Source organism: Protopterus annectens, chromosome 13.part0, assembly GCF_019279795.1.
Source record: "Protopterus annectens isolate FY-2018-M chromosome 13.part0, PAN1.0, whole genome shotgun sequence".
Classification (NCBI taxonomy): domain Eukaryota; kingdom Metazoa; phylum Chordata; order Ceratodontiformes; family Protopteridae; genus Protopterus; species Protopterus annectens.
In genome coordinates, this window is record NC_056747.1 from 716,441,271 (window position 1) to 716,467,259 (window position 25,989).

A 25,989-nucleotide genomic window follows, 5' to 3' on the forward strand; every position below is an offset into this window, starting at 1 on the left:
AAAGCAGCGAAATGCTTCCAAAATCTTTAAGAAGCTAAAAGCATTGTACTGTTTGCAACTGGGAGGGGTAGCATTGTAATGTTTACAACTGGGAGGGTCACAGTATGGTTTGGGATGTAAAATACTTGCGACTAGGATGGTGTTGGTGTGGTTTGTTTTCATTTATATAAATGTATGATTGCCTATGTAGTAAGTGATGTTTTAATGAAATGTTTCTTATTAAAAAAAAAGTAAAAGCAGGAATTGAATAATTTATGTAATATTGCTTGGGTATATGTGAAGTATAATGTTTATGTTAATATAGTTTAATTACTTTTATATGAATGTAAATTTGCCTATGTCACAAGTGATAATTCAATAAAGATGTTTGAAGAAAAAAAAAAGCTTGTACCTTATGTCTGTGAAGGAAGTACAATTATGCCTACCCCCAAGCAAAGGATTTGACTTTGCTACCCCAACCAGATATGCATGCGATTTAAAACAGTAGTTTGGAATACTGCAGCAGTGATCAATAGAACATAATCTGTAATGGTAAGATGTCTTTCAGTTCATATGCTGCTGAATCCATAACATCAGGGAGTTTGCCTCTGGTGAACTCTCATGCCGTCCAGCCATTATACAAAAGTTAAATGCTACTGCTAGGGCACGTGCAATGTCCAGCGTATCTCCTCAAGGATATCTGTCGTAAATGGACGTCTGGTATAAAGCGGATGTCAGCACGCAACAAGTTCAGAACTTTTCTGCTGGCTGTGTGACTGCCAGCTCTGGGTGTCACTCTTTCAGAAGAAGTGACTTTGCACCATCCGACTTCAGATAAGTACCCCATTGGGGCTTTTTATATTTTGCTTGCTACTGCTTTGTGTTCATGTCAGGTAGGAAAGGCAAATGTAGGTGTTGAAGGCAAATTCCACATAAAGACTCGCATGAGCTTTGCCTGTTTTGCCTAGGCCAAGAACACGACCATACCTCTTGTAGTATTTGTCAGGCCTTTGTCCCCAAAACCCTTAGAAGCCACTTAGCATTGAAACTTTACCTAGAAAACCAGAGACTTAAATGGTTAGCTTCTCGTATGGATCTGACGTCGGGTTCCTCGGATGAGCCTCCAGTCAAGAAGGTGAAAAAGTCTAGGCCTGAACTGACTGCTGCTCCTTCCATTCCAGCCATACCTCTTAAGGCTGGTGAAAGGGATAGCCTGGAAGATGTCTGCATTACACCCAAGGTCATGTCCTGGAGGGATTCACAGTCATCTGATTCTGTCATCGATGGGGAACCAAGACTCACAATTTCCTAGGGCACGCGTAGGGTCTTAGCGATCATTGTACGAGAAGCTGTAGCCTCTGATGTTGTGGAGTGCCGGCCGGCCCTCCTACCCTTCATCGTATTTCAATTCTTCAACATTGGAGTCGCACAAAAAGAGAAAACAAAAGACTAAGCATATCTCTTATCCTCCTCCTCCCGAACAGCCTCCGAATTGGCAGGTCTTCTAAACACCTTCCTGGCCTTACGTCATACCCCGACTCTGGTCCAGGCCCCGTCGGCCTCTACCCCTAAGGGACCTGCCCCAAACATCTGCTCCAGTGAAGATTCTTCAGATGAGGAATTTTTCACTTATTCTTCTCAGATTACTTCTCCATTGGGATATGCTTCCCCAGAGACGATCAGGGGCACAGACTCCCCAGAAGAGGACTTTCACCTAGAATATTACACAATTGCAAAAATTCTTCAAATGGGACAGCAGCCATGTCACAGAGACCCAAAAGAGATGCTATGAGTTACTCCAGTTGGAGTCTCCTAGCCCCTCTGCTGTACCCACTGTAGACTCTGATGCCTTCCTGGCTTCTTCCAAAAATCCTGATTTGCAGCTCCCTGCACCCAAACACGCAGATAGATTCTATAAGGTCCCTGATGAAGTTAAATTCCTGTACAAAGCCTCATCTGCAGACCCATCAGTTATTACTCTGGCTGCTGACAAAACATCTAAATTACTTCCTTCCATCTCTGCACTGCCCTCATATAAAGAGAGCAGACTCATGGAGTGTCTGGGGAAAAAAGTATACACCTTGGCCACCTTTGCAATAAGAGCCATCAGCTACCAAACACACACAGCTAAATACTCTTTGGCTGTGATGGCAGATGTGATCAAACAATTGAGGAAGATCCCTGACTCCCCAGCCAAGGCCAAAATATCATCTCTCCTTAATTCCTGCACCCAGGTAACCAAACACTCTTAAGTGCAGCTACGACCCCGTAGAAGCTTCATCTAGGCCTCCCGCCTCTGAATCTGTCATCAGGAAATACTCTTGGCTTAGATTACAGTCCCTCCCTGAGCATATCAAATCTAAACTCCTGGATGCTCCCCTAGACAGTAAGACTTGCCTGGTACAGCTGCTGCTGACCTTTTCAAGGCTCTCCAGACTAAAGGCAAGGAACTACAGGAACAGAGACATATTTTTGTCTCCCCAGTCCCACATTTTCAAAGAAATTACCCTGCCAGAACCTCCTTTGTGAGGTCCACAGCTAGGAAAGTGCCAGCTAAAACCGGAAAGGACCACAGAAAACAGTCCCCTTCTAAGTCTGTTTCCTCCACTTCTACCAGACAGCCCATTCAGGGGAAGCCTGGTAGTCTGTGATTACCAGGCTCTTCACTCAGATACCCCGCTCATCATGCCTTTCCCTATCCCTCCCTGCTTGGAAGCATGTTACCATGGACTCTTGGGTCCTATCTGTCATAAAGCAGGGATACTTCATGACTTGGGAGGCCAGACCTACTCCCAAAGGCATGCAGCAACCCCCCCCCCCCCCGGAGATCAACTTGCTTTCTTCCACCCCAAGTCATTCAGGAAGTTCTTGCTCAGAGAAGCATTCAGTAAGTCCCTTCTCTTGCAAGCTGGAAAGGGTGCTACTGAAGAATTTTCCTGGACCCCAGAAAAGAAGGCTCCTGGAGGCCAGTTCTAGATTTATCGCACCTCAACACCTTCCTCCGGGTTCCCTCCTTTCGGATGCTTTCCCTGCCTTCTCTTCTGCCCCTGATCCTTCCACATGCCTTCTTAGTATCCTTGGATATAAACGATGCCTATTTACACATCCCAGTTCATCTTCTGTCCAGAAAATTCCTCCGCTTCTCAGTGGACTCTACACACTTTCAGTTCTGTGCTTTACCATTTGGTCTCTCTACAGTCCCAAGAGTATTTAAAAAGTGTCTGGCGCCAGTCATGGCCTTTGCCAGGACACAGGGAATATAACTTTTCCCCTACCTCGACAACCTGCTCATTCAGGCTACATTCAATACCATGGCCTTACAGCACCTAGACTTTACCATCTCCCTCTTAAGAGATCTGGGGTTAACACTAAACCTCAAAAAATCATCCCTGAGACCCACACAGGATCAGGTGTTCTGGGATGTTGGATTTTGACAAGGGATATGATGGCCTGCATTCCTCCATAAAAAAATATGGTGATTCTCGCTGCTTACTTCAGGGAAATTCTTCCTCTCACAGCCATCTCAGCCAGGGAATTCCTCAGATTCCTAGGATTCATGACCTCACTGGTACCTCTGGCAAGGCTCCACATAAGGAAGTTCCAGTGATACTTAGGAACAATCTGGAAGCAGCACCTTCATCCCCTGGAGTTCATGATGCCCATGCCTGGCCAGGGAACTGAAGTGGTGGATAACCCGGATAGTCAAGTCCTGGCCTCCCCTTACATCTACCTCTCCCCAACCAGAATCTCTTTACAGATGCATCAGACACAGGATGGGGTGCAACCTTATGAGAATGGAGAGTGGGGAACACATGGACCCCTCGCTCAACAGAAAGAGCAGATCAATGTCAAGGAAATGAGAGACTTGATATTGGCCCTAATACTTTTTAAGGATCAGCTTCTACTAGGCACTCTGAGGTGGTACACAGACAACACCACGATGCTGTGGTACATTGACAAATGGGGGACAAGGTCCTACCTCCTGTGCAGGCTGGGAAAATCACCTTGGAAAAACAGATCCTCCAAGCAGTATCCACCCCTTCTGCAGATAATGTGATGATGTATTCATTAAGCAGGACCCATGACTCTGTCACACAAGTTTATGCTGAACAGGGACATGTTCCTGGACCTGGTCCATCAATGGGGTATTCCAGATGTGGCTCTCTTTGCCTCCCCTGTGAACAGACATCCCAACCTTCTGCTCCAGGGCCCCACACCCAGAAACATGGAAGGTGGATGCTGTTTCAGTCCCCAGGAAGGGGATGTAAGCTTATGCATCCCCTTCCCTCTCGTACAGAAAGTCCTACTGAAAATTCAGAAGGAACATCCTCAAATCTTGCAGGTGACTCCCTGTTGACCAAGGCAGCATTGGTTCCCCCTATTACTACATCTAGCCAAGGGCAGTCACCACAAGTTACCCCTCCAAATGGACCTACTCACACAGGAGAAGGCAACACTCTTACATCCCCAACTGTCCACACTGAATCTTACACTGTGGGTGATAGGGTGTTGATTCCCTTCAGACACCTGTACACAGAGGATGTGCTTCAGGTTCTGCAGAAGGCCAGGAAACCAGCTACCAGGAAATCTTACCGAAGTGGAAGAGATTTTCTGTATGGTGTCAAAAAAACAACTTACAACCACTGACAGCAGAGCTCCCAGTGGTTTGTCCTACCTGTGTTACCTAATAGTCTGAACATTCCTACTTCTCCATTAAAACCTATGTCTGCAATCTCAGCTTGACTGCCCCTGGTACCACTTTTAGCTTCATGGTTAGAAGTCGAGCTTTTTTTGAAAGGGGCACTATATCTCAGACCCCCAAGGAAGACCATTCCACCTCCTTGGGATCTAAATTTTGTAATGGAGAAATTGACTCTCCCACTCTTTGAACCAGCCAAAGATTGCTCCCTCCAGCACTGCACAAGGAAAATGGTACTCTTGGTGGCCAGCACTTCTGCCAGAATGGTTTCGGAACTCCAGGCCCTTATGGCCTCTTTCCCTTTCACTGTCTTCCACAAGGACAGGGTATACTTGCTTACTATTCCAGCCTTCATGCCTAAAGTGGTCAGTGAACTGTCCTTGAACCAGGCTATTAATCTGCCAACCTTTTTTCCCTCGCCACAAAACCCAGCAAAGAGGATACTTCATTCCTTAGACGTACACAGTCAATTTGGATACTATTTGGCCAACACCAAACCCATCCGCAAGTTTGACAGGCTCTTCATCTCTTATGAAGAACCTGTCAAGAGCCCTGGGGCACCCTGTTTCCAAGCAAACCATATCCTCTTAGATGTCTAAAACCATCTGTTTGTTATACAACCCATGGTAAGTCATTCTCCTCCCCAGTCAAGGCACATTTGACCAAGCCAGTGTCCTCCTCAGGGACATTCTTTAAAGGTTTGGACATGGCAGCTATTCTCGAAGCAGCTTCATGGTCCTCTGTACACACATTCATTAAGCACTAAAAATTGGACATTGTCTCTAGAGCCAGAGCATGATTTGCCAGAGCCATCCTCCATGGGCTCGTGGAAAGTGCTTTTGGTCCACCACCCCTGTCTTAGGACAGGAACTTTTGCACTCTCCCTAATATTATGGATATAGCAGCATATGAATAGAGGGACATAGTATTCTTGTGCAAGAACTTACCATAACTTTAGATGTCTTTCTCTTCTATATGCTGCTGTATAGTTTCCCACCCAGCCTTCCACCTGCACTTGCCTGACTCCTGGAGTGCCCACTCTGTAGCCGCTGATTCTGGCGGTATTCACTTATGAAGTGGTTGCGTGCTGACGTCCACTTTATACTTGATGTCCGTTTACGACTGACATCCTTGAGAGATGCGGGACGTCGCACACGCCCTAGCAGTAGCATTTAACTTTTATATAATGGCCGGACATACAAGAGTTCACCAGAGGCAAACACCCTGATATTATGGATACAGCAGCACATAGAAGAGGAGGATATCTAGAGTTATGGCAAGTTCTTACACAACAGTACTTTCTTACAGAACTGTACTTCATCAGAGTGGCCTTCTGGTGAAGTAAAAACATTAAAAAAAAAAAGGAAATGGTTTCATTGCAAGACAAAACTGATAAAGCATTAAAAGTATTATTAAAAAGAATACCAAAGAGAGATAAGATATACTTAAATGTTCAAATGAATTGCTTAAGTGTAAAATAGGGAACAAAGTGTAAAGACAAAATAGCAGAATATGAAGTTGCCTAACAGGAAAGAGCAATTGGATGCCGTAGTGGTGCAGCAGTTGCTTTGTTGCCCCTCAACAAGAGGTTGTCCGGTTCAATTCTCTGTTGGAGTGCCTCCTGTGTGGAGTCTGCATGTCTTCCCTGTGTCAGTGTGGGTTTCCTCTGGGTGCTCTGGTTTCCTCCCACCTTACAAAGCCATGCATCTGGAACATTTCTTCCCGGGCCTCCTTTGAAAATTGGCTTTGTTCCAAGTTGGACTTTCCTGATAAACAAATGTTTGGTAAATATAGATCCAGATTTGATGATCTGAGATTCACAGAAATACTTGAGAAGAAAAAGTAGAAGGGAGAAATTGTTTAGTTTTGTAAAACATACCGTGATCCCTTCCAGACTGTGGCAGAGAGATTGTGCTAAAAGTTTGACACAGCAGAATATTTTAGTCAATGATTATTTGTGGAACACATGTCTAAGAAGAAACAAGTTAATTCCCCATATTTAAAGGTAAAGTGCAAGATTTTCAACCTTTCTTTTGTTATAGTTATGCACTCATCTTGTAAAATGGGGTTTGTTGTTATAAAATGTGTAGTTTTTACTTCAGTTACTAAAGCAGACTCATATGTATTAAGTCTAATAAGCTGGTGTTTCTGTTTACTGTATGTTGAACAGCTGCCCAGTTACTTCCTGATTCCATGTCATCCAGCCCCATCTTCGGATGATGCACTAAAAGAGTGACAGTTCTGTAGTGGGTTGGCATGTTTTTTTATAGTCTGCAGTATATTTTATTACAAAGTAACCAGAATGTAGCTTAATCATTTAGACAATTAATATGTCAATAAACACAATCATATTCAATTGAAAGGTAAAATGAAACAGGATAAGATTGTTTGAAAGGTGTCTAGTGCTTGACATGCAGAAAACCAAGGACCAGAATTTCTTGAGGTGCAGGATTTAGACCCTTATTAAGATTTTTGTCTTTCCTCCTAATAGTCTGTCTTTGCAGTCCCTTTCTCCTTTGGAAGAAATGTCAGCAGGAGAGTTTTTAAGGGCCCTAAGGTTCATAGCTTCCACTATTGCAATGGTTCCTTTTGCCTAACTTGAAATGAGGAAGTTTATTTGGTATCTGAAAACAATTTGGCTGAAGCATAGTCACCCTCTGAACTTTGCCATTCCTCTCTTGCCTTGCATAAGGAAGTAATGTCAGTGGTGGATCCACTAAATTTCCCAGAATCCAGGCCTTCTTTTTCAGATACTTTCTCCCACTCGAGAGTTGTTTACATATGCTTCGGACCTGGCCTGGTGTCTTGTTCCAAGAACATGGAGTTCCAAGGGGTATGGTATCCACAAGAGGTAAAAAAGCATATTAACATCAAGGAAGTGAATGCTCTTATCATAGCTCTTCAGGCTCTGTGTGTTACCTTAGGACTCCAGGTCCTTTTGGAGTTTTCATGGACACCACCACTGTCATGTGGTACATAAACAGAGTAATAAAGTGTTATCTTTGCAGACTAGCCCTCATAGCATGAGATTTTTCCATCTGCTATCAGTTGATTCTTTAGGCAGTCTGTATTCTCTCGGCACACAGTGTTGTGGCAGACAGTCTGAGCAAATCCAGGTCAGATCCTCATGCGTGGATGCTTGACAGAGAAGTTTTCCTAGACATTATCCACTGGTGGGGTACTCATCTGGTCGATCTTTACTTTCCCTTCAGAATAGACAGTTCCCAAAGTTCTGTTCCAGAGTGCCAAGTTGTCTGGCTTGGAAGGTGGATACCATGTCTTTTTTGGGAAGAGAGGTTTCTGTATACTTAACCTCTCTTCCTCTGTTGCCCAGAATGCCAAAAACACTACACAAGTTAATATGGGACAGCCTCAAAATTTTTTTGTTGACTCCCTGTTGGCCCATTTCCCATTATGTTTCACCTGGCCAAAGGCATTCATCATAAGTTACCCCTCAGGATGGCGGGCTCTCTAATTCTCACTCAGTTTCTCATCTTACAGTCTACACTCTGGGTGATAGGATTTAGATTCCTTTTAGGTATCAGTTTTATGAGAATGTGCTTTAGGTTTTGCAGGAGGCCAGAAAAGCCACTTCTAGTAAAGTCTTGTGTTGAAAAGTGTAAAATGATTTTCGTAGTGTTACAACAATGAACAAGGACTCCCTTTTAGTGGTTATTTCTACTGTTCTGTCTTGTGTATGAGTTGCTCACTTCTGGCCTGGCATACTCTTCTGTTAAAGCTCATTTGTCAGCCATTACTGCTTGTCTGCCTCTGGATCAACCACTTAACTGTAGGTTTGAGGCTAAAAAAGTTCTTTAAGGGTGTCCTTCATATTAGCCCCCCCAAGAAAACAAATTCCTCCTCCTTGGCACCTTAAATGTAGTCTTGGGAAATTGACTCAGCCAAGTTTCAAACCTGCAGCTTCTTCCTCTTCAGAGCCTTGCACCTGGAAAACGTTCCTGTTGGTGGCTTTGATTTCTACCAAGAGTGTCTCTGAGTTTCTGGCCCTTTTAACAGTTCCTCCTTTTGTGCTTCTGCCCCCCCCCCCCCCCCACACACACACACACACACAGAATATCTCTTAGAACCATTCTTTTATTTATACCTAAAGTGGTTAATCATTTGGCTTTAATCAGACCATCTGTCTTTTTTTTCTATTTTACTTCTGCTCAGAATAGTGGTGTTTTCACCAATTTGTTAGATTTGCATAAGACTGCTCAGATTTTTAGACAACACTAAAGATGTTAGGAAGTCTGAGCAACTTTTTGTTTCCTTTGAGAACAAGAAATTATGCTTGGCAGTCAAAGCAAAACCATCTTTTCTTGAATTTCTAAAGCCATTTCTTTTTGTTACACTCTTCATGACAAGCAGTTTTGTACTTCTGTTCGTGCTTATTTTACTAGGGCAGTTGCCTCTTCGGGAGCTTTTTTCAAGGGTCTCGATGCTAGAACCATTTTGGAAGTTACTACTTGGTTTTCTTTTCATACTTTACTAAGCACTATAAGTTGGATGTGATTTTAAGGCCAGAGTAAATTTTGCCATGTCAATCCTCCATGGATTTTTTGGAGGTTTCTTCAGTTTCTCCTTCCTCCTCTTTTACAGTAGCTCTAATACTTTCCCTATTGTAAAACATACTGCAACAGTGATTAAGGAAGAGCATAGAGCATTTCTGTAAGAACTTGTCATGACAATAGATGTCCTACTTATCACTGTTGCAACATTCTATCTATCCCTCCCCCCTTCCCCCTGTTGTTTTTTTTTCCTTCTCCCTCTTGTTGAGAGGTCATATTTGCTTTCTTTCTGGATGCATGTGTACCATCTTTCTTTTCTTTCTCATTAGTTGCTCCTGTTACCCCGGGGCAATGGTGTTTGTGCATCGCTTAGGTCCCTTATGTCTCGGATGTAGGGCCTACATCTGACATACAGCATCTGGAAAGGCCCAAGGCTTTGGTATGCTGGCTGGATTTATGGCTATCCTTGGCAAGATATCCCTTTTGTAAGGAATATTGCAACAGTGATAAGTAGGAGACTATGCAAGGTAGATTAAAAGGTTTAATAGAAAGAACAGAGAAGCAATAAAGGTAGATTAAAAGGTTTAATAGAAAGAACAGAGAAGCAATATGAGACTAAACAAAAGTAAGGAAATGTAAATGACATTAAGACATGTAATGAATCAAAGCTAAATAGGAAGAGTTCACATTTAACTAAGAATAGGTAAACAGTGGAGCAGTAAGGATTTTTACTAATGCATTATTGTAGAAAGAAAATGTGTAGTCTTGCATGGTAGGGAGTACGGAGAGGAAATGTTTTCTAAGTATGATTAGAAAAACAGATTCGGTCCTGCACTGGAACATGCTATAGTTTGATTATGGGAAAAGATCTGGCCTTAAAGGAAAGCTCCAAATTAGAGCACTAGCTCGCACCTTCTAGTTTGTATGTACAAATGCAGTATTGTACATATTTTGGAATAAAGTGTATGTTGTGGGAGTTTAAACAGATGTTTAATAGTAAGAAAGTAAAGTGTACAGTTCAAGATCACACACAGAACGAAATGTAATGCATAAAAGAATCTGTAGCATTCCAGTCAGATGCAGTAGAAAAGCTGCATAAAAAAGAGTGGTGGTTATAAAATATTAAAGGTAGAGAGAATGTTAAGGAAAACAGACCAAGATTGCAACAGGTGGAATATTGACATGAAATGTTTGTGACCTTTTGATCCCAGTAAGAGACCAAGAATGTTAATTGTGTCATGTTTTCCCTCCAAGTAAATTAACTGTTGCAAGAAACCCAGACCAAAAATAAGTAGTAAGGACCCAAAATCGGAATTGGAGACATTTTCAGCTGGTTACCAGGAAGAGAGGAGTAATCATGCTGTGGTAGTAAGAGCACTGGGTGTAGTAATTGAAGGCAAAATGGGTAGAGAAGGAAGGCATGCCATTGACACAGTATTGGATTGATCAGAGGGTTGCATTTGCAAATGCAGATGTTCTACGAAAGACCGAACAAGGAGAGTTGAGGAAAATATGGCATGAGATGAAAAACTTTCAGCAAGGTGTGCTTTACTTGAGGGAGGAGTTGGAGTGTAATAAGTAATAAAGGGGGTTATTGGGGACCAAGGAGTAAACACTCAAGAGGAAAGAGCTTTTATATGGACATAAATGAGGTTATCTATTTGGAAATGTAGCAGAAGTGATTGGAAGAAAGAATTCTGCTTGCTTTTCTCCCAAGTATAGAAACTGGGCTAGGTTAAATAAAACGTGTGAAACACAAGAACATGCCTATATGTCTTGAAAAATATTAGTGCAGGGCAGCTTCCTGTATGGAGGGTAACTTCCCATTTTGTAAGGTGTATATAATTTGCTGTGAGTTAAGAGGTTAGGGTTTGAAAATGTATTTAGTTTTTTATTTCTTGGGTGCCTTAATTAAAGCAAAATGTCTTTTAATGTGACATGGTTTCAGAGATGAGAAGAAATAATTGCAAAGAAGATTACTCGCCAAGCATAGCTTTCAACTGTTCAGATTTTCAGAGTATCCATATTTTTGCTTCATATTTTTGCTGTTCCTCAGAATTTGTGGTTTCCTGACAAACCCTTGAGGATTGAAGTTATTGAATAAAGACATCTTTGAGTTAGACTTCTAATCCTTCAAAAGTACATGTAATGCAAAACCTGTTATAGCAACTTTTTAAGACTGTAAGAGCAAACTTAAAAGTCTCTCTCTAATTTTGAGCCTTTGTCTCCCATTCGTTTTGGCTTTGTTGAGGTTTCTTGTGCTTAGAGATTGAGAGCTATATTGCAAAGTGTGCATGCAGAGGTTTCAAGAGGGAAACATTCCAATAAATTGTCATGCAGAATATATGAAAGTAATGAGTTTTATCAGAATGTCTGCCTTATCAGTTTTAACATGGGGAATAAGTGGCATTGCAGGTACAGATGGAAAACAGAGTGTTGACATTTGTTAAGAAATGCAGAGCATCAGGGACTGAGGAAAAGGGGAGTAGTAGGACTGATTGTGCGGGGGCTTCTGTAGTGATATAAGAGGAAAAGAAAGACAATGGTAGATTTGTTAATGGGTTATTGGCAGGGAAGGAGGATTGCACTGGTTTGTATTTATATACTCCACCAGAAGCTACTGTTACTGAGCTTGAAATTTTGGGGAGAAATAATTAGCCTTCAGGAAGGAATATTATTTATGGATATCTGCTGGAAACTAAGTTCAAGTAGTAAAGGTTATATAAGGGGGACCTAGAAGGGAAAATATTAAATAGATTTCTGAGTAAATGTATACCATATACCTATGGAATGGACATTTGTCAGTTTAACAGCAGGAACTCTGATAGGATTTATATATTATTCCCCAAGGTATGATGATTAGATTAGACTTGGTAGAAGTTATATTTTGCAGTAGCATGTACATCCAATTGAAAGCTTTTTTTTTTAAACGCATCTTAAGTTATCATTTAACACATAGGTAAAAATATATTAGCAGAAAAGTGAAAATATTTACATTTTTCCATTTACATATTATGTACATCACACACATTTTCTTTCCTTGAAGTTATTAATCCAGCATCGCATAAATTGCTGAATTCCTGCCTTCCCTTAAACCTCACTCCTCCTCCTGAACATGATTCTGCATATATTGTTCCCACAATTTTCATTTATTTCAGTGTAATTTGCTCCTTCCCTTTTTTAAAGATCCCTACTCCAATTCTTTTATCCCATTAGTAATATTCAGTACTTCAAATGCAGTTGGCTTAGATTTTGATTTCCATTTTCTAGTAATTGTTTTTTGACAGCCAGCATAATTAAATTGTATACGGCCTTACTACGACTAGGCAATTCCATGCCATTTTCTAAAATAATTTCCTTAGTTAATAGCCATTTGGTCACTCAGTATTTCTGACAGAGTACTCAGTAGGGAATTGTTGAGTTCTGCCAACAAATAAAACTCCTAAAACATATGTTCCCCCACCAGTAACCTCTTTCTTCACCAAACACACATCTAACATTTGCTATCTATCTTATGAAAAATTCATTTAAGTCACACACTTCCAAGTAAAGATACTAAACCTTTTAGACTTAGTTGCATTCTTTGGAGTAACACACATGCCCTCTCATTGTTGTCTTGTAAACTGCTTTTCCAGTCTGTCTTCCCAAGTCTTTTCTAATCTCCTCTGATTGATTCTTTTAGTTCTCATGAGTATTTTGTATATCCTGCTAATTATCCCTTTTTAACAGCAACGTCTCTAATAGTTACATTTAAAAACTCTTCCAGAGTAGGTCTTTCACTTAAGATTCCCCTATACCTTACTCTTTGCCTATACTATGTCAATCCCTGGTAAAAAAGGTAGTCTCCAACTTAAAGCCCAAACACCTTTGTCACCTTGTTCCACTCTTACTTTTCCTTCTGTAGGTACTTGCTTCAAGTATCATGGATCCTTTGCCAATTTTCTCCAGTAAATTCCAGCCCCCTCTTGCCTATTTTCTGTACCCCTACTTGGAGTTATCCCTATTGGCAAAATTTCCATTCTCGTGTTGGCTTAGTTTTTAAAATACTTAGTGCTATTTTATAATGTTTTTTGTGGTTGTTTTTATCTGCATCCAGAATCCCACTCTCTTCATTTATTGAGCCATTCTCCTCCTTCATCCCTTTCCATTTTGAATTGTAACTTTCTGTTTCTATTATGTGTATGGGCCTTGGCTGTGCAGCTCTAAAAAAATACACTAAAAAATAGTTTCACATCAGGAACTCCTAAAGCCACCTTGTTCTATTGGAAGGATCAACTTATTCCACTTAACTCTTGCCTTCTTCCCCCTAGATAAATTCCATCAACTCTTTTTGTCCACAAATCTTCCACTGGTTCAAAAAATATGCCTTAATGACATAATGTGGAGTATATGCTTTACAGTTCACCCACGAGTTTAACAAAAACCAACAAAAGTCCAGTCTTTCTCAGACACTTTTTTCATGCAAAGTTGTAGTTCACAAATGTGACTGACACTTGTCATCCATGTTTTCACTAATTTCAGTGTTGCTGGTCTTTCTGTTAATCTCCATCTCTCAACACCAGATTCTGGTTCATGTCCAAGGCACACCTGATTCTTCTAGTCGACTCCTGTGCTTTTTTCTGTCTTTCAAGCATTTTCCTTTTGGAATATTGGAAAATGTTTCACTGGCAAAGTTATCTGCAAGCTTTATTTTCAGAAGAATGGGAAACAGAGTCCCCTTCTTTTTGCTGGCTCACTTTTTGTTGGATAAACTTTATTTACCCCCCCTAGCCTGCGTTGCATCAAAAAATTTATTTGATTCCCACAGGGAAAATATTCTGATGATAGCTGGACTCTTGCACCTGTTTCTTAATATTCCTTTTTAATTGGAATAAGTTTGCTTCTGTTCTGCCTGGTGTATAGCGAGTCCTTTCCCTTTCTGCCATAGTTTTGTCAGAATCCATTTTTTCTTATGATATGATTGCATCTTTATTAAATCGGGTCTTGGCTGCTTTCCAATGGCTAGGTTTGGGTCATACACTTGATATGCCCTTTCAATTAACAAGTCATGCTATACAATACCAGTCCAGCTGCTTATTTGTGCTTTTGCATAATTAATACAGTCTGTTCCTTCCATTTTTCTGGTACAGCAGAAAATCTCAGGTTTTCTCTGTGCACGTTATGTTCTAAGTATACCGTTCGTTTTGAAACTGCTCTTCTTGAGAAGTCTCGTACCTAGCCAGCTTTTTCTTCAGTTCATCCTCTGATGTTTGCAGTTTTATCAGTTTGTCTTAATAGCTAATTACAGCTTCTATTTCTTCTAGCCTTTTGTTATTTGAGATGTACTCCTTCACTGTTTCAGTTACTTTAATGAGCTCCGAGTACATTGTTCTTTTCCTCTCTAAATTACTGGAAGACATGTCTTGAACCAAAATAGAAGGCTGAACTGCTTTGTGCTGAACCAAAATAGAAGCTTGAACTGCTTTTTGCTGAACAGCTAGAAGATTCTTCCCAGCCAGTGTTTTCTGTTCACCTTTTCTGGTTGGATCTGTCACTTTCTTCTTTGCTGGCATCCAGGCATGGTACCTACTAGCCAGTAAATGAATTTCGCTCAGGCTGAAAATATCACTGGGTATTATTTCTCAGTTTATGTTTTCATACTGGAAGAGCTGAAATTAAGTTGTTTATCAGTGTGCAGCCATCTTAGAAGTCATCCAGTTGAAAGCATCGACTCAAATTGAAAACTGTTTAAGGTCATGTATTGATAAAAACTAAAAGTAACGAAGTAAATATTAGAGACTGATGCTTTTCTGGTTCGGTAAAAAGGACAACTTAACTGGACGTGATTCAAGATATATTAGGGAAGATAGAAATTTCTTGAGAAGGGGTAACTAGTGATCAGTGTGGATTTGTGGAACAGGCAAACATTCTGCACGAGTAGAACAATGCTGATTCAGGGGGAAGCAGAGTGGAACAAAAGTGCATTATTGTTGATGGGTCTTGATGTAGAGAAAGCATTGAATAGAGTCAGCTGGGATTTTGAGTAGAACAGTAGTAGTATTTGCAAGCTAATATAGAATAATAAAGTTAACTAAGAGGGGATATATGAAGGGTCACAGGCAAGAATATATGTGAGAGGATTTCTCTCCGACAAGCTGCACTTGAACAAAGGAATCGGGCCAGAATACTCTTTCATCTTTATTTATTTTATACTTAGAACCATTAACAAAAGTAAGTACCTAAAAAAATTCAAGGACATAACTGGTATGATAATCAAGAAAAGTTAGAGAAAAATTCACTTTATTTGCAGCTGATATTTTGTACTTTATTAATCCAGAAAAGGCCATTTTGGTGTGTTAAAACATTTTGGGAATGTTTCAAGTTTTTTTGGGATATAAAATAAAAATGAAGATAAAACAAAGGCTGTGTGTACCCAAACATGATTTGATAAGCAGTGCATGTGTGTTTGCGGAAATAAGATGACTTATTTAGGTGTATGGATTAAAAAGAATTCTGTTGTGGCACCTATGTGGCTATAAACTGTAAAGACTATAACAGACTATAAACAAAAGATAATACAAAAAACTGAGAAGCTGAAAGCTATTGTTTATGGCTGTTAAGCGCAAACAGTGAAGATGTTTTAGCCCCTTTAATTTTATGTACAGGTCAGGCATATTTTTTATCAATCAGTGGAGGAATTGTGTATGATGGTTAATAGAGAGTTGAAGGAATTTGGGAAAAGATAGAGTTAAGTGGGATATGTTGATTGCTTCCTGTAGAATTAAGTCATTTAGGTATTACCTAATTTGAAAGGCTACTTTAGAGCTAAACAGTTAAAGCTCATTGGTGTAACCCAATCAGAATGTTATAAATCGGAATGAAAAGGAATGAAGAGATAGGTGAAATCAAGAATTGACAAAGGAGGATTTTGGATGCAAGCCCTAAAGGAGAATGAAAGCTGCTATATCAAACCTGGAAATGGCGACATATCTTGCCAGTAGGGATTTCGGGCAGGTAGGGGTGTAGAAAATGAGCAAAGGGGGGGCTGAAGTTTACTAGAGAAAATTTTCCGAATTAACCAAGGTATTGGGAAAGGTAAAAGAATGGGATGAGGCTAAGCAGAAGATTGCACTGCAAGGTAGAGACTTTCTTCCCTACCAGGGATTGGTAGAGTACAGGCAAAGTGAAAGGGAATACTAAATGAAAGACCAGCTCTGGTTGATATTTTAGCTGAGTGTAGAACAGAAGCTGCAGTTAAAGGATAATTAGTCAGTAGTATAAAATATTGTATTATAACTATTAGAATCAGTCAGGAGTTAGAAAAGGTTTGGAAGTGAGTGTATGTTTACAAAGGAATAGTGGGAGGACATCTATGTGGCTCCCAAGTATGCATCAAAGTATAGAAGGTTTAGGATTTTTGCACTGAAGTGTTTGCATGTTTATCTGTATACCCAAAGCAGACTTCAGAAAAATATTTTACTTGGGTTGTTTGCAAATGCTAAAGGAGAGATGGCAAAGAGAGAGGTAATTTACGAATGTGATTTTTGGGTTTGTAAGAAGTTGGCAGAATTTAAGAATTCCATTTGAGTACATTGTCAGAAATGTTGGGGGGAGCAAATGATTAAAACTCAGGAAATTATTCTTTTTAGCCAGGATGTAGGATCTGAATTGCCTAGGCATAGTAAGGCTTTATTAAGTTTAATGCCAAAAAAAGTAATTACTTGAGAATGGAAAGTAAAATCTAAACCAGCAGTAACTGAATTGAGTAATGTAAAGGAGATGAGAACTGAAGTGGTATCTTTAGAAAACATAAGGGCCAAATTACTTGGAGGTAAATGGAATTTGTGGATATAGTATATGCAGAATAATGTTCAGGAGTTGTGAAATTTAAGGGAAGACAGACGTTTAATTTATGTAATGTCTAAGTATGTGGAAATTATTAAAAAGAAAATGTGTGCATTGCATGAAAATGTTATGATTTGTTTTCTATTACTGTGTGTGTGTATGTCTGTCACATTTTAAAAATGTCATATTTAGTAAAGGTTATTTGGTGCTTGTGTATTATCGCAATCAGGTTACAAATATGTCATAATTGTTCAAGTTATATAGAAAAATTACCACAACCAGGAGAGATGTTTCATTTACACGTATTACAAACTTAAAAGTTTATAACTGCAAGGAAACATCGAAGATTTGGGAGTCATCGACAGTAGTGCAGTCCATTAAAAGTGCTAAACAGTGGGGTGGGATTTAGGCATTATAACTCCTTTCACAGTTTGTAGTAGGTTTTAAGAAAATTGGGCAGACTGGGATAACTCGTAGGTGGATGTGAACAGCAGTATATAAACAGTGCTGTACCGATTTGACTAACAGCAACGGCAACATTTCTAGTATCAGTCTTGCTTCCATGGTGATTGAGGTACTTCAAAAAGCACCCAAGTTCCTGCGGTTTCCATACTTTAGCTTCCGTTCTGGATGTCCGCTAAACTCTCTGTTAACAGTCATATGTGGACCCACTATTTATACTAAGCTCCTTTAGCCTTTGCTCATTACAGTTCCTCTGAGTGGAGGCCCTTTTCATTTTGCCACTGCCTTTGATGCCCCAGCGACTTTACCAGCCCCTCACAGAAGTTTTGAAAAATGCTCTCTGCCCATCAATAAAATGGTTAAATAACATGTGAACGTCCGCTTTGAGTGATGTACATCCAAAGTTTTCCTCTCAGCAGTACACAATCCATGCTACTGTACCTATGTGGAATGTATTGTTAGGTCAGTCCCTTGTAAACTGCGCCCTTCATCCCTGCAGTGTTTGTACTGCAACTATCGTTATCCGTTCATTCATTATGCCGAAAAGGTGGTCTGCATTAATGTACCTCTTGCCCAAGCAAAGGGTTCAAAAATTTAAAACAGAAGACAGGTTTGCTGACTATATTATTATTTGGATGTGTGGGAACGAACCCTGAAGCAGTGAACGATGAAACACCTGTCTCTTGGTTGCAATAATATGTAAGTACTGGTTATTTTTAAGTATCCATATATATGTGGACATGAAAAACAAGTATTTATGCAAGTGTATTGAAAAGGATTTTGTTAAGGCAGTTAAGGATATGTGGGATGAAACCAAGTGTAAAGTTATTTTCCAAAAAAAAAAAAAAAAAAGGAGAGAGGGAGAGATTTGACAGTAATGGATAGGAATAGTAAGATGCAGTCAGTGAAAAGTTAATTTCCTTTGGGCTTGTATATGTTAGGCATACATTTATCAGCCAGAGGAAAAGTTGTGGATGACATTAGAGTTGAAGACTTTTTTATTTGGGAAGGGAAGAGGGCAAGAGTAAAGAAGACAAGAGTAGACAAGAGGTATAAGCTGTTAATTCTTGCTGGAAAGGGTAGATTATGACTACATGATCTGAAGGGATACTGTAAAGCTACACATTTGAGGTTTGTATGTAGCACATGCGGATCAATGAGGGCAAAACATGATGGTGGGGCATCGTATAAGTACAAGAGGTGCAGAGAGGTTAGGGTTTTGAAAGCAAGCCGTTAAAGGGAATAGAAATAACTATATATAATATTGTATATATGAGATGGCAGACACTTCTTAAACTAAATCAATGAGGGAAGTGGAGAGGAGATTTTCAGTTGGAATACGTATGACTAAGGGTACAGAAAATGGGCAGGAGATGGCAGGTTGTAATTGGGGGATACTAAAAAATGAAAGTGATAAAGTGGGATGTAAGGGATTGCTATAAGAATTTAGACGTGAAAGATCAGTTCTGGTAGGGATTTTAGTGGAATCAGCAGAAGAATATGCTATTTAGAAAGGGATAATTGGTGAGGCTTAACATTTTACACTAATTGCATAAAAAATCAGAAGAGATGAATAAAAAATTGAGAGGGAAGATTAGATTGACGGTTTACAAAAGAAGAATTGGAGGAAATTTGTAAGGCTTCTAGGTGTGCTACAGATATCAGTTTTAAGATGTTTCTATATAAATATTTACATAGGTACTTTAGTATTCCCAAGTAGGCTTCAGAAATTTTCCTCAAGTGTATAGGAGATATTGGAGATGTGAAGGGAAGGGAGAGGGGAAACGGTGAACATCTTCTTGGAATGTCTAGTGTTATCGGAGTTTAAAGACCTTCTAAAAAATGTTAATTTGGTTGAAATTTGTTTAATCAGCCACATTTGATCAGTTGTACAAATAGGCAAGTATGTGAAATCAACAACCCCTGAGTAGGGGAATATTCTCTTTCCATGGGGATTGTGTATTCTTTCAGTTAGTATATATAATTATCAAGGGAGTGTCTGAGTTGCAGGGTGGCTTGCCCTGCTCTAAAAAGCACTGTTATAAAGTTGCATGCTCTGAAAGGTTCTTCCTCAGCGCATTCATACTAGGTAATTGAAGTTTTGGGTTTTGATGTACATTGGTTTACCTTCAGGATGTCAATGTACATGTTAATCGACCAGCTAAAGAGAAGATAAATTGTTGGAGCATAAGTTAACCAAGGAGGTATGGAGATGGTGTCTAAATTTAGAATTGTTGCAGCATAGTAAGGCCTAATTAAATTTAATGTTGTTAGCAGCCAAAAAAAGCATTTTGCACAGAAGTGGAAATCAAAGCTTAAACCAGCTCTAATGAAGTACTGAATATTGTAAGTGAAGTAATAGATCTAGAGTTATGGTGAACGGTAGAGGAAGTAATTTTCACACGAATAATTGGTACTTTGGGAATAATGTGTAACAGAGTGTAGGCCACAAAAAAGGGATAGGAGAATTCTAAATGAAAGACCAACCTTGACTGTGGTTTTAGTGTCTTGAATATAAGCTACTGTTAAAAAAACAGTAGGGCATATAAATTTCACACAGTTGAGGTGTGTGTGTGTGTGTGTGTGTGCGCGCGCGCATGCATGTGCCTTTGTGCATATGTATCTATGTAGTGCAAGCAAATGGTTGTAGATCAAAGTAGAAGAAAGATGATGGTGAAGAAAGGCGGAAGTATGAGGGGTGTAGAGTGATTAAGATTTTAAAAGCAATAAGGAACTAAAAATTGTACGAGTAAGATTAATTACACACGAATAACGTTTTGGTGGAAACTGTAATTCCCATATATGATAATGGAAAGTATTACTGTGATATTTTTTCATTATTAATTTATCTAAGTTCATGTCACAAATTACAGTGTGATAAATGAAAATTTTATACATGCATTTGCAAATTGTTTTGAGAGAGATAAATACTGAAAGTGTGATCTCAACTTTTTTTTTTGTACCAGGCTAAAGATATTGAAACATTGAAGAAGTTTCTTCTTACCAAAAAACCTCATGTTGTGGCCATTGCAGGAGAAAATAGGTAAGAGACTTGCGGGCAGTTATAGGAAATGAATAATAGTTGTCATATTTTTTGAGAGAAACAAGTGAAAGCATAATCTTGGAATAAGGTCACTGCAGGGCATTTACCTACTTATTTTGTGTATTTTATTTGCAGTAGCAGTAAAACATCTTTAAGAGGTTGGTTATTACAAAACGTTTATTGTGCTGGATCTGTGTAAATAAGACTTTTGTGGAGTGTCATTGGTGTGGTACTAAAGTAATCACATGTGGGTTTTTACTCCCTGTTGATTCTAGCAAGTTACTTTATTTAGTCCTATTCTCTAGGAAGGCTAAACAGTCTTCCTTTTGCATCCTGATATTAGCTGGGATGTGCATACTTAACCCATGTTGGGCATAATTATCAGACTTTCTTTGGTATTGAATATACCGCTTTAAGGAGGAATATAACTTAAAATACTTCAGTAATTACTGGTTCATCTGTTTTTTTACATGTGAATGAGTTTACACACACACACACACACACACACACACTCTCTCACTGTTGCAGTGTCTCACTTGGTGCTGTATTACTTATGTGCTGTGTCTCTGTCTTGTGTGTACACTCTCACTCATTGTCAGTCTCCTTAGTTCTTTGAATGCTAGTTGCATACACCGTGCATTATACAGAGAAAGGGAGTGTGTTACTCTTTTGGGACAGGCTACATCTCAAGAATGAGCAGATAAAAGTACCCTGTTGAGGAACTTTTCTTAAGTTAATTTAATTCTGTAACATCTGCCAGATCTTTGAGTCAAAACTGTAATGTTTATCTATTGACTTCCCTGCTTGCAGCTGTTAGGAGAGCTGTGACCGTTTTAAATTGAGGTAGATGTGACTGTAACAGACAAATATCATTTAAAGACTGGTGCAGTTGGTGTTAACATTGCTTATCTAGCATATTTTGCAGCACCTGCAGTATCTCGGGAATCCAGGGCCAAAACCCTTTGAGTAAAATGTGTGGTTGTCCAGGCCTTCTTGAACACACATACAGCTTGCCGCCTTCATACCAAAATTTTCCATGGAATTGGTTGCTATTCTGTCAGACATCTTTTTGAAAGAGAAGATGGAGACCGGGGGGGACGAAGGCTCCATTAAGGGCTGGGTCATTAGTCTGTGGATTTCAGTACCATTGAGACCCTTGCCCTACCTTGAGAGCTGACATCTGCTGTGATTGAGGCATCTAGCATAAAGTACCTTTAGTGGCCACCATGACATTGTCTGCTAGCATGTGTTACCTAACTGAATAAACCATGGTCCTGACAGGCGAGGGATCATGGGACATTCACTGCTGAATATTGCTTACTTACCAAGGAAAGGAGGTTAGTTTAGCCTTACTTGTTATTGAGGATGATTGCATGATTAGAAAGTCAGAACCCATGAATACACCTCTGGCTTTCCAAGGCTGTCAGCAGCCCTAAACCAAAGACCCAGCTTGAGGTCTTGATGTCTACAAAGCCTAAGTTGCTACATGGTAATTAAATAGCTTATAGTTATCCACACAGTCAGACTCTACCAGAAAATTTCAAAGCAAAGCACCTAGATTTCCCTATTGATAGTGACTTTTGATCAGACCTGATGCAGCTATGTTATTCAAGACCTTGCAAGAACAAAGATTATAGACAAGTTTTACTTTTATCTATGCCCAGAAACTCGAAGAGTTATCTGCTAAGTCCACTTTTGTCAGAAGAGTTTATAGGCTTTCTCAGAAACACAAGAAGGCTCTCAGAAAGAGATTTCCAGAAAAACCTGAGAGGAATCCCATATCTGGGAGACCAAGGCCAATTTCCTCTCCCCCCTCAGTCCTTCCCTCCCTCTCTCCAAAAGGCACTCTCATCAAACAAGGTTACAGAATGTCTGTGAAAGAGCACCCTCTATTCATAGCTATTTCACCTTCAACACAACCAGTTGTATCTTCTCCCTACCATCCTACCGGACTCAGTTTTCTAAGGCACCATTGAGCTAGTCCTCTTCATTTTGTAAGAAGAGAATTCTACTCCAGGTTGTTCCTGGTGCCAGGAAAAGGACAACATTGGAGACCTATACTGGACCTTTCTCAGCTCAACACCCTCCTCAAAGTACCCACTTTCAAAATGCTGTCAATTCAGATTCTTCTTCCCTTTATCCTTCCAAGGGCTTTTCTACTGTCTATTAACTTCAAGGACACATACTTGCATATTCTCATACCACAGTCTTGCAGGAAGTTACTGAGAATGTTTACTGAATCATTCATTTGCAGTTTTCCTCTGTGCTTTTTGGGATTTCTTTGGCCCTAGGGTTTTCACAAAGTGCCTGGCTCTAGTCATAGCATTTTGCAGGACAAAGGAACACAAATATTCCAAACAAAAACAGTCCTTGAACCAAATAAGGAATCAGATGCAAAAACCAGAGAATACAAGATAAAGAAAAATAATCTGGTTCCACACAGCAGTGAAAATCAATATGTCATTTATTGTAGTAGGTAAGCGCTTTCTCGGAATAACATCCGCTTCATCAGACCAACAAAGATAGAATAGTAGTTAAATTTTTAAACACTAAAACATCCAGTCAAAAATCAGATAAAATGTGCATCATAGCTAAAAGTCATGTGATAAAATACATAAGTAGAATCTATAGATTGTTAAATTGAATAAAACAGACTAAATGAACAATATGCACTTAAAACTGGTAAATACAATAGTAAAAAATAATAAAAGATGGACTATTGAAATATACATGATAAAATATTAGAGAGAGCAATGCTTTAATGGCCATGCTTTAAGGAAGGGTTTCAGGGAAACTCTGTTGTTTAAACCAGGAGGTTTATCAGCTTGAAAGAGCAAAATCCAGTTCTGTTCACTAGATTTTGTTCTATTATTTATGTCACCTCCTCTGTTGGTACTATGCAGAATCTCTAGTACCATAAAGCTAAATTTATGTGCTTTACCCTCATTAGCTACATGTAGTGATAGTGCGCTGGTTTCTTTAACATTCCTGATATCCCTAAGATGTTCAAGTATTCTATCCTTAAGCACCCTGTTCGTTTCCCGTATGTAAAATGAGAAGCAGGTAGTACAATAGCAAAAATAGACAACATTTTTTGTTCGACAATCTGCATAAAAAGCAGTATCTATCTTAAAACCCAAAGTGGGATGTGTGAAATGATTACCAGTATGTATATGTGTACAGGCCATACAATTCCTACACATATATGTACCAAGTCTATCAGATATTATAGTTGATTTAGTATTAAAGGATTGATAACAGAGCTGACTCTTAAGTGATCTAGTATTTCTAAAAGCAAAATCTGGCTGTGTGCCAATGACCCCATTCAACTCATGTACAGTAGACAGAATATCCCAGTTCTTTTTAATAATATCACATGCTACATGCACATTACTGGCAAAGGTCAATGGCATCCTTAGTTTATTCCTAGAGGTATCAGTGGAAGCATCACTTGAGAAAGTTTTGTCAATATTATCCCTGTTTTTAATACTAGTGGGGAGGGGGGAAAAGTATGGCTGGCACTTACCTGATCTATGCCGCCATCCTTCTGCTATTTGAGAATCAATAAGTTTACTACTATAGCCTCTTTCTAAAAATTCTTGTTTAAGTGTTTGTAATGCAGCAATGAGACTATCATCATCATTAAAAAGTCTCATAGTTCGAAATATCTGTCCTTTCAACACTGAAGTTCGTATGGTTCGGATGCATATTGCCATAGTGTAGAACATTATTTTTTCTAACAGTTTTCTTATACAGAGTAGTAGACACAGTGGACGAATTATTTTTAGTAACTTTAACATCCAAAAACTCTACTTCTTTATCAGAATATTCATAGGTAAATCTCAAAAAAGTATTCAACTGATTTAAGCATAAAAGAAATTCTTGTAGCCGCTGCTCTGAGCCATGCCACAACAAAAAAAATATCATCCACAAAACGTTTATACCATTTGATGTTAACCTGGTATTCATTATTCGAAAGTACATGTTTAGCTTCCCAATTAGCTAGGGATAGATTGGCGTAGCTATTAGCACAAGCATAATAAACATCATTAAAAATAAACACATTGTACAATAAACACACAAACATGTACTTTCATAGATCAGGTAAGTGCCAGCCATACTTTTCTCCCCTTCCCACTAGTATTAACAACTGGGATAATATTGACAATACTTTCTCAAGTGATGCTTCCACTGATACCTCTAGGAATAAACTAAGGATGCCATTGACCTTTGCCAGTAATGTGCATGTAGCATGTGATATTATTAAAAAGAACTGGGATATTCTGTTTACTGTACATGAGTTGAATGGGGTCACTGGCACACAGCCAGATTTTGCTTTTAGAAATAATAGATCACTGAAGAGTCAGCTCTGTTATCGATCCTTTAATACTGAATCAACTATAATATCTGATAGACTTGGTACATATATGTGTAGAAATTGTATGGCCTGTACACATATACATATTGGTAATCATTTCACACATCCCACTTTGGGTTTTAAAATAGATACTGCTTTTTATGCAGATTGTCAAACAAAAAATGTTGTCTATTTCTGCTATTGTACTACCTGCTTCTCATTTTACATAGGGGAAATGAACAGGGTGTTTAAGGATAGAATACTTGAACATCTTAGGGATATCAGGAATGTTAAAGAAACCAGCGCACTATCACTACATGTAGCTAAAGAGGGTAAAGAACATAAATTTAGCTTTATGATACTAGAGATTCTGCATAGTGCCAAGAGAGGAGGTGACATAAATAATAGAACAGAATCTAGTGAACAGAACTGGATTTTGCGCTTTCAAGCTGATAAACCTCCTGGTTTAAACAACAAAGTTTCCCTGAAACCCTTCCTTAAAGCACGGCCATTAAAGCATTGATCTCTCTTTAATATTTTATCATGTATATTTCAATAGTCCATGTTTTATTATTTTTTACTATTGTATTTACCAGTTTTAAATGCATATTGTTCATTTAGTCTGTTTTATTCAATTTTTTAACGATCTATAGATTCTACAGATGTATTTTATCACGTGACTTTTAGCTATGATGCACATTTTATCTGATTTTTGATTGGATGTTTTAGTGTTTAAAAATGTAACTACTATTCTATCTTTGTTGGTTTGATGAAGCGGATGTTATTCCGAGAAAGCGCTTACCTACTACAATAAAGGACATATTGATTTTCACTGCTGTGTGGTACCAGATTATTTTTCTTTATCTTGAACACAAATATTCCTCTACCCCGACTATTTGTTTATCCAGACTTCATCACCGCAGACACTGTTGCTGCACCTCAAGTTCACTTTCAACCTTCTCTTGCAACTAGATGTCCACATCAATTTTAGAAATTCTTTCCTTCAGCCCACTCAGAACCTAGTTTTCCTAGGGTGCAGATTAAACCTAAAGAAAACGCAGGCCTTCGTGTCCCAGGTGAAGGTGCAGAATCTCGGAGCTTACTTCAAATCCTT

The 25,989-nt window shown here is 39.1% G+C and overlaps 1 protein-coding gene across 1 annotated transcript in view; it reads left to right on the forward strand.

The window, feature by feature from the left end:
* The window catches only part of SUPT6H (SPT6 homolog, histone chaperone and transcription elongation factor), a 2,620,423-nt gene that overhangs the window by 1,378,719 nt on the left and 1,215,715 nt on the right, over positions 1 to 25,989 (forward strand). Inside the window, exon 19 of the mRNA XM_044054882.1 lies at positions 20,442 to 20,518. Coding sequence (XP_043910817.1) covers positions 20,442 to 20,518 — 77 coding nt within the window. The remainder of the gene's footprint in view (positions 1 to 20,441; positions 20,519 to 25,989) is intronic.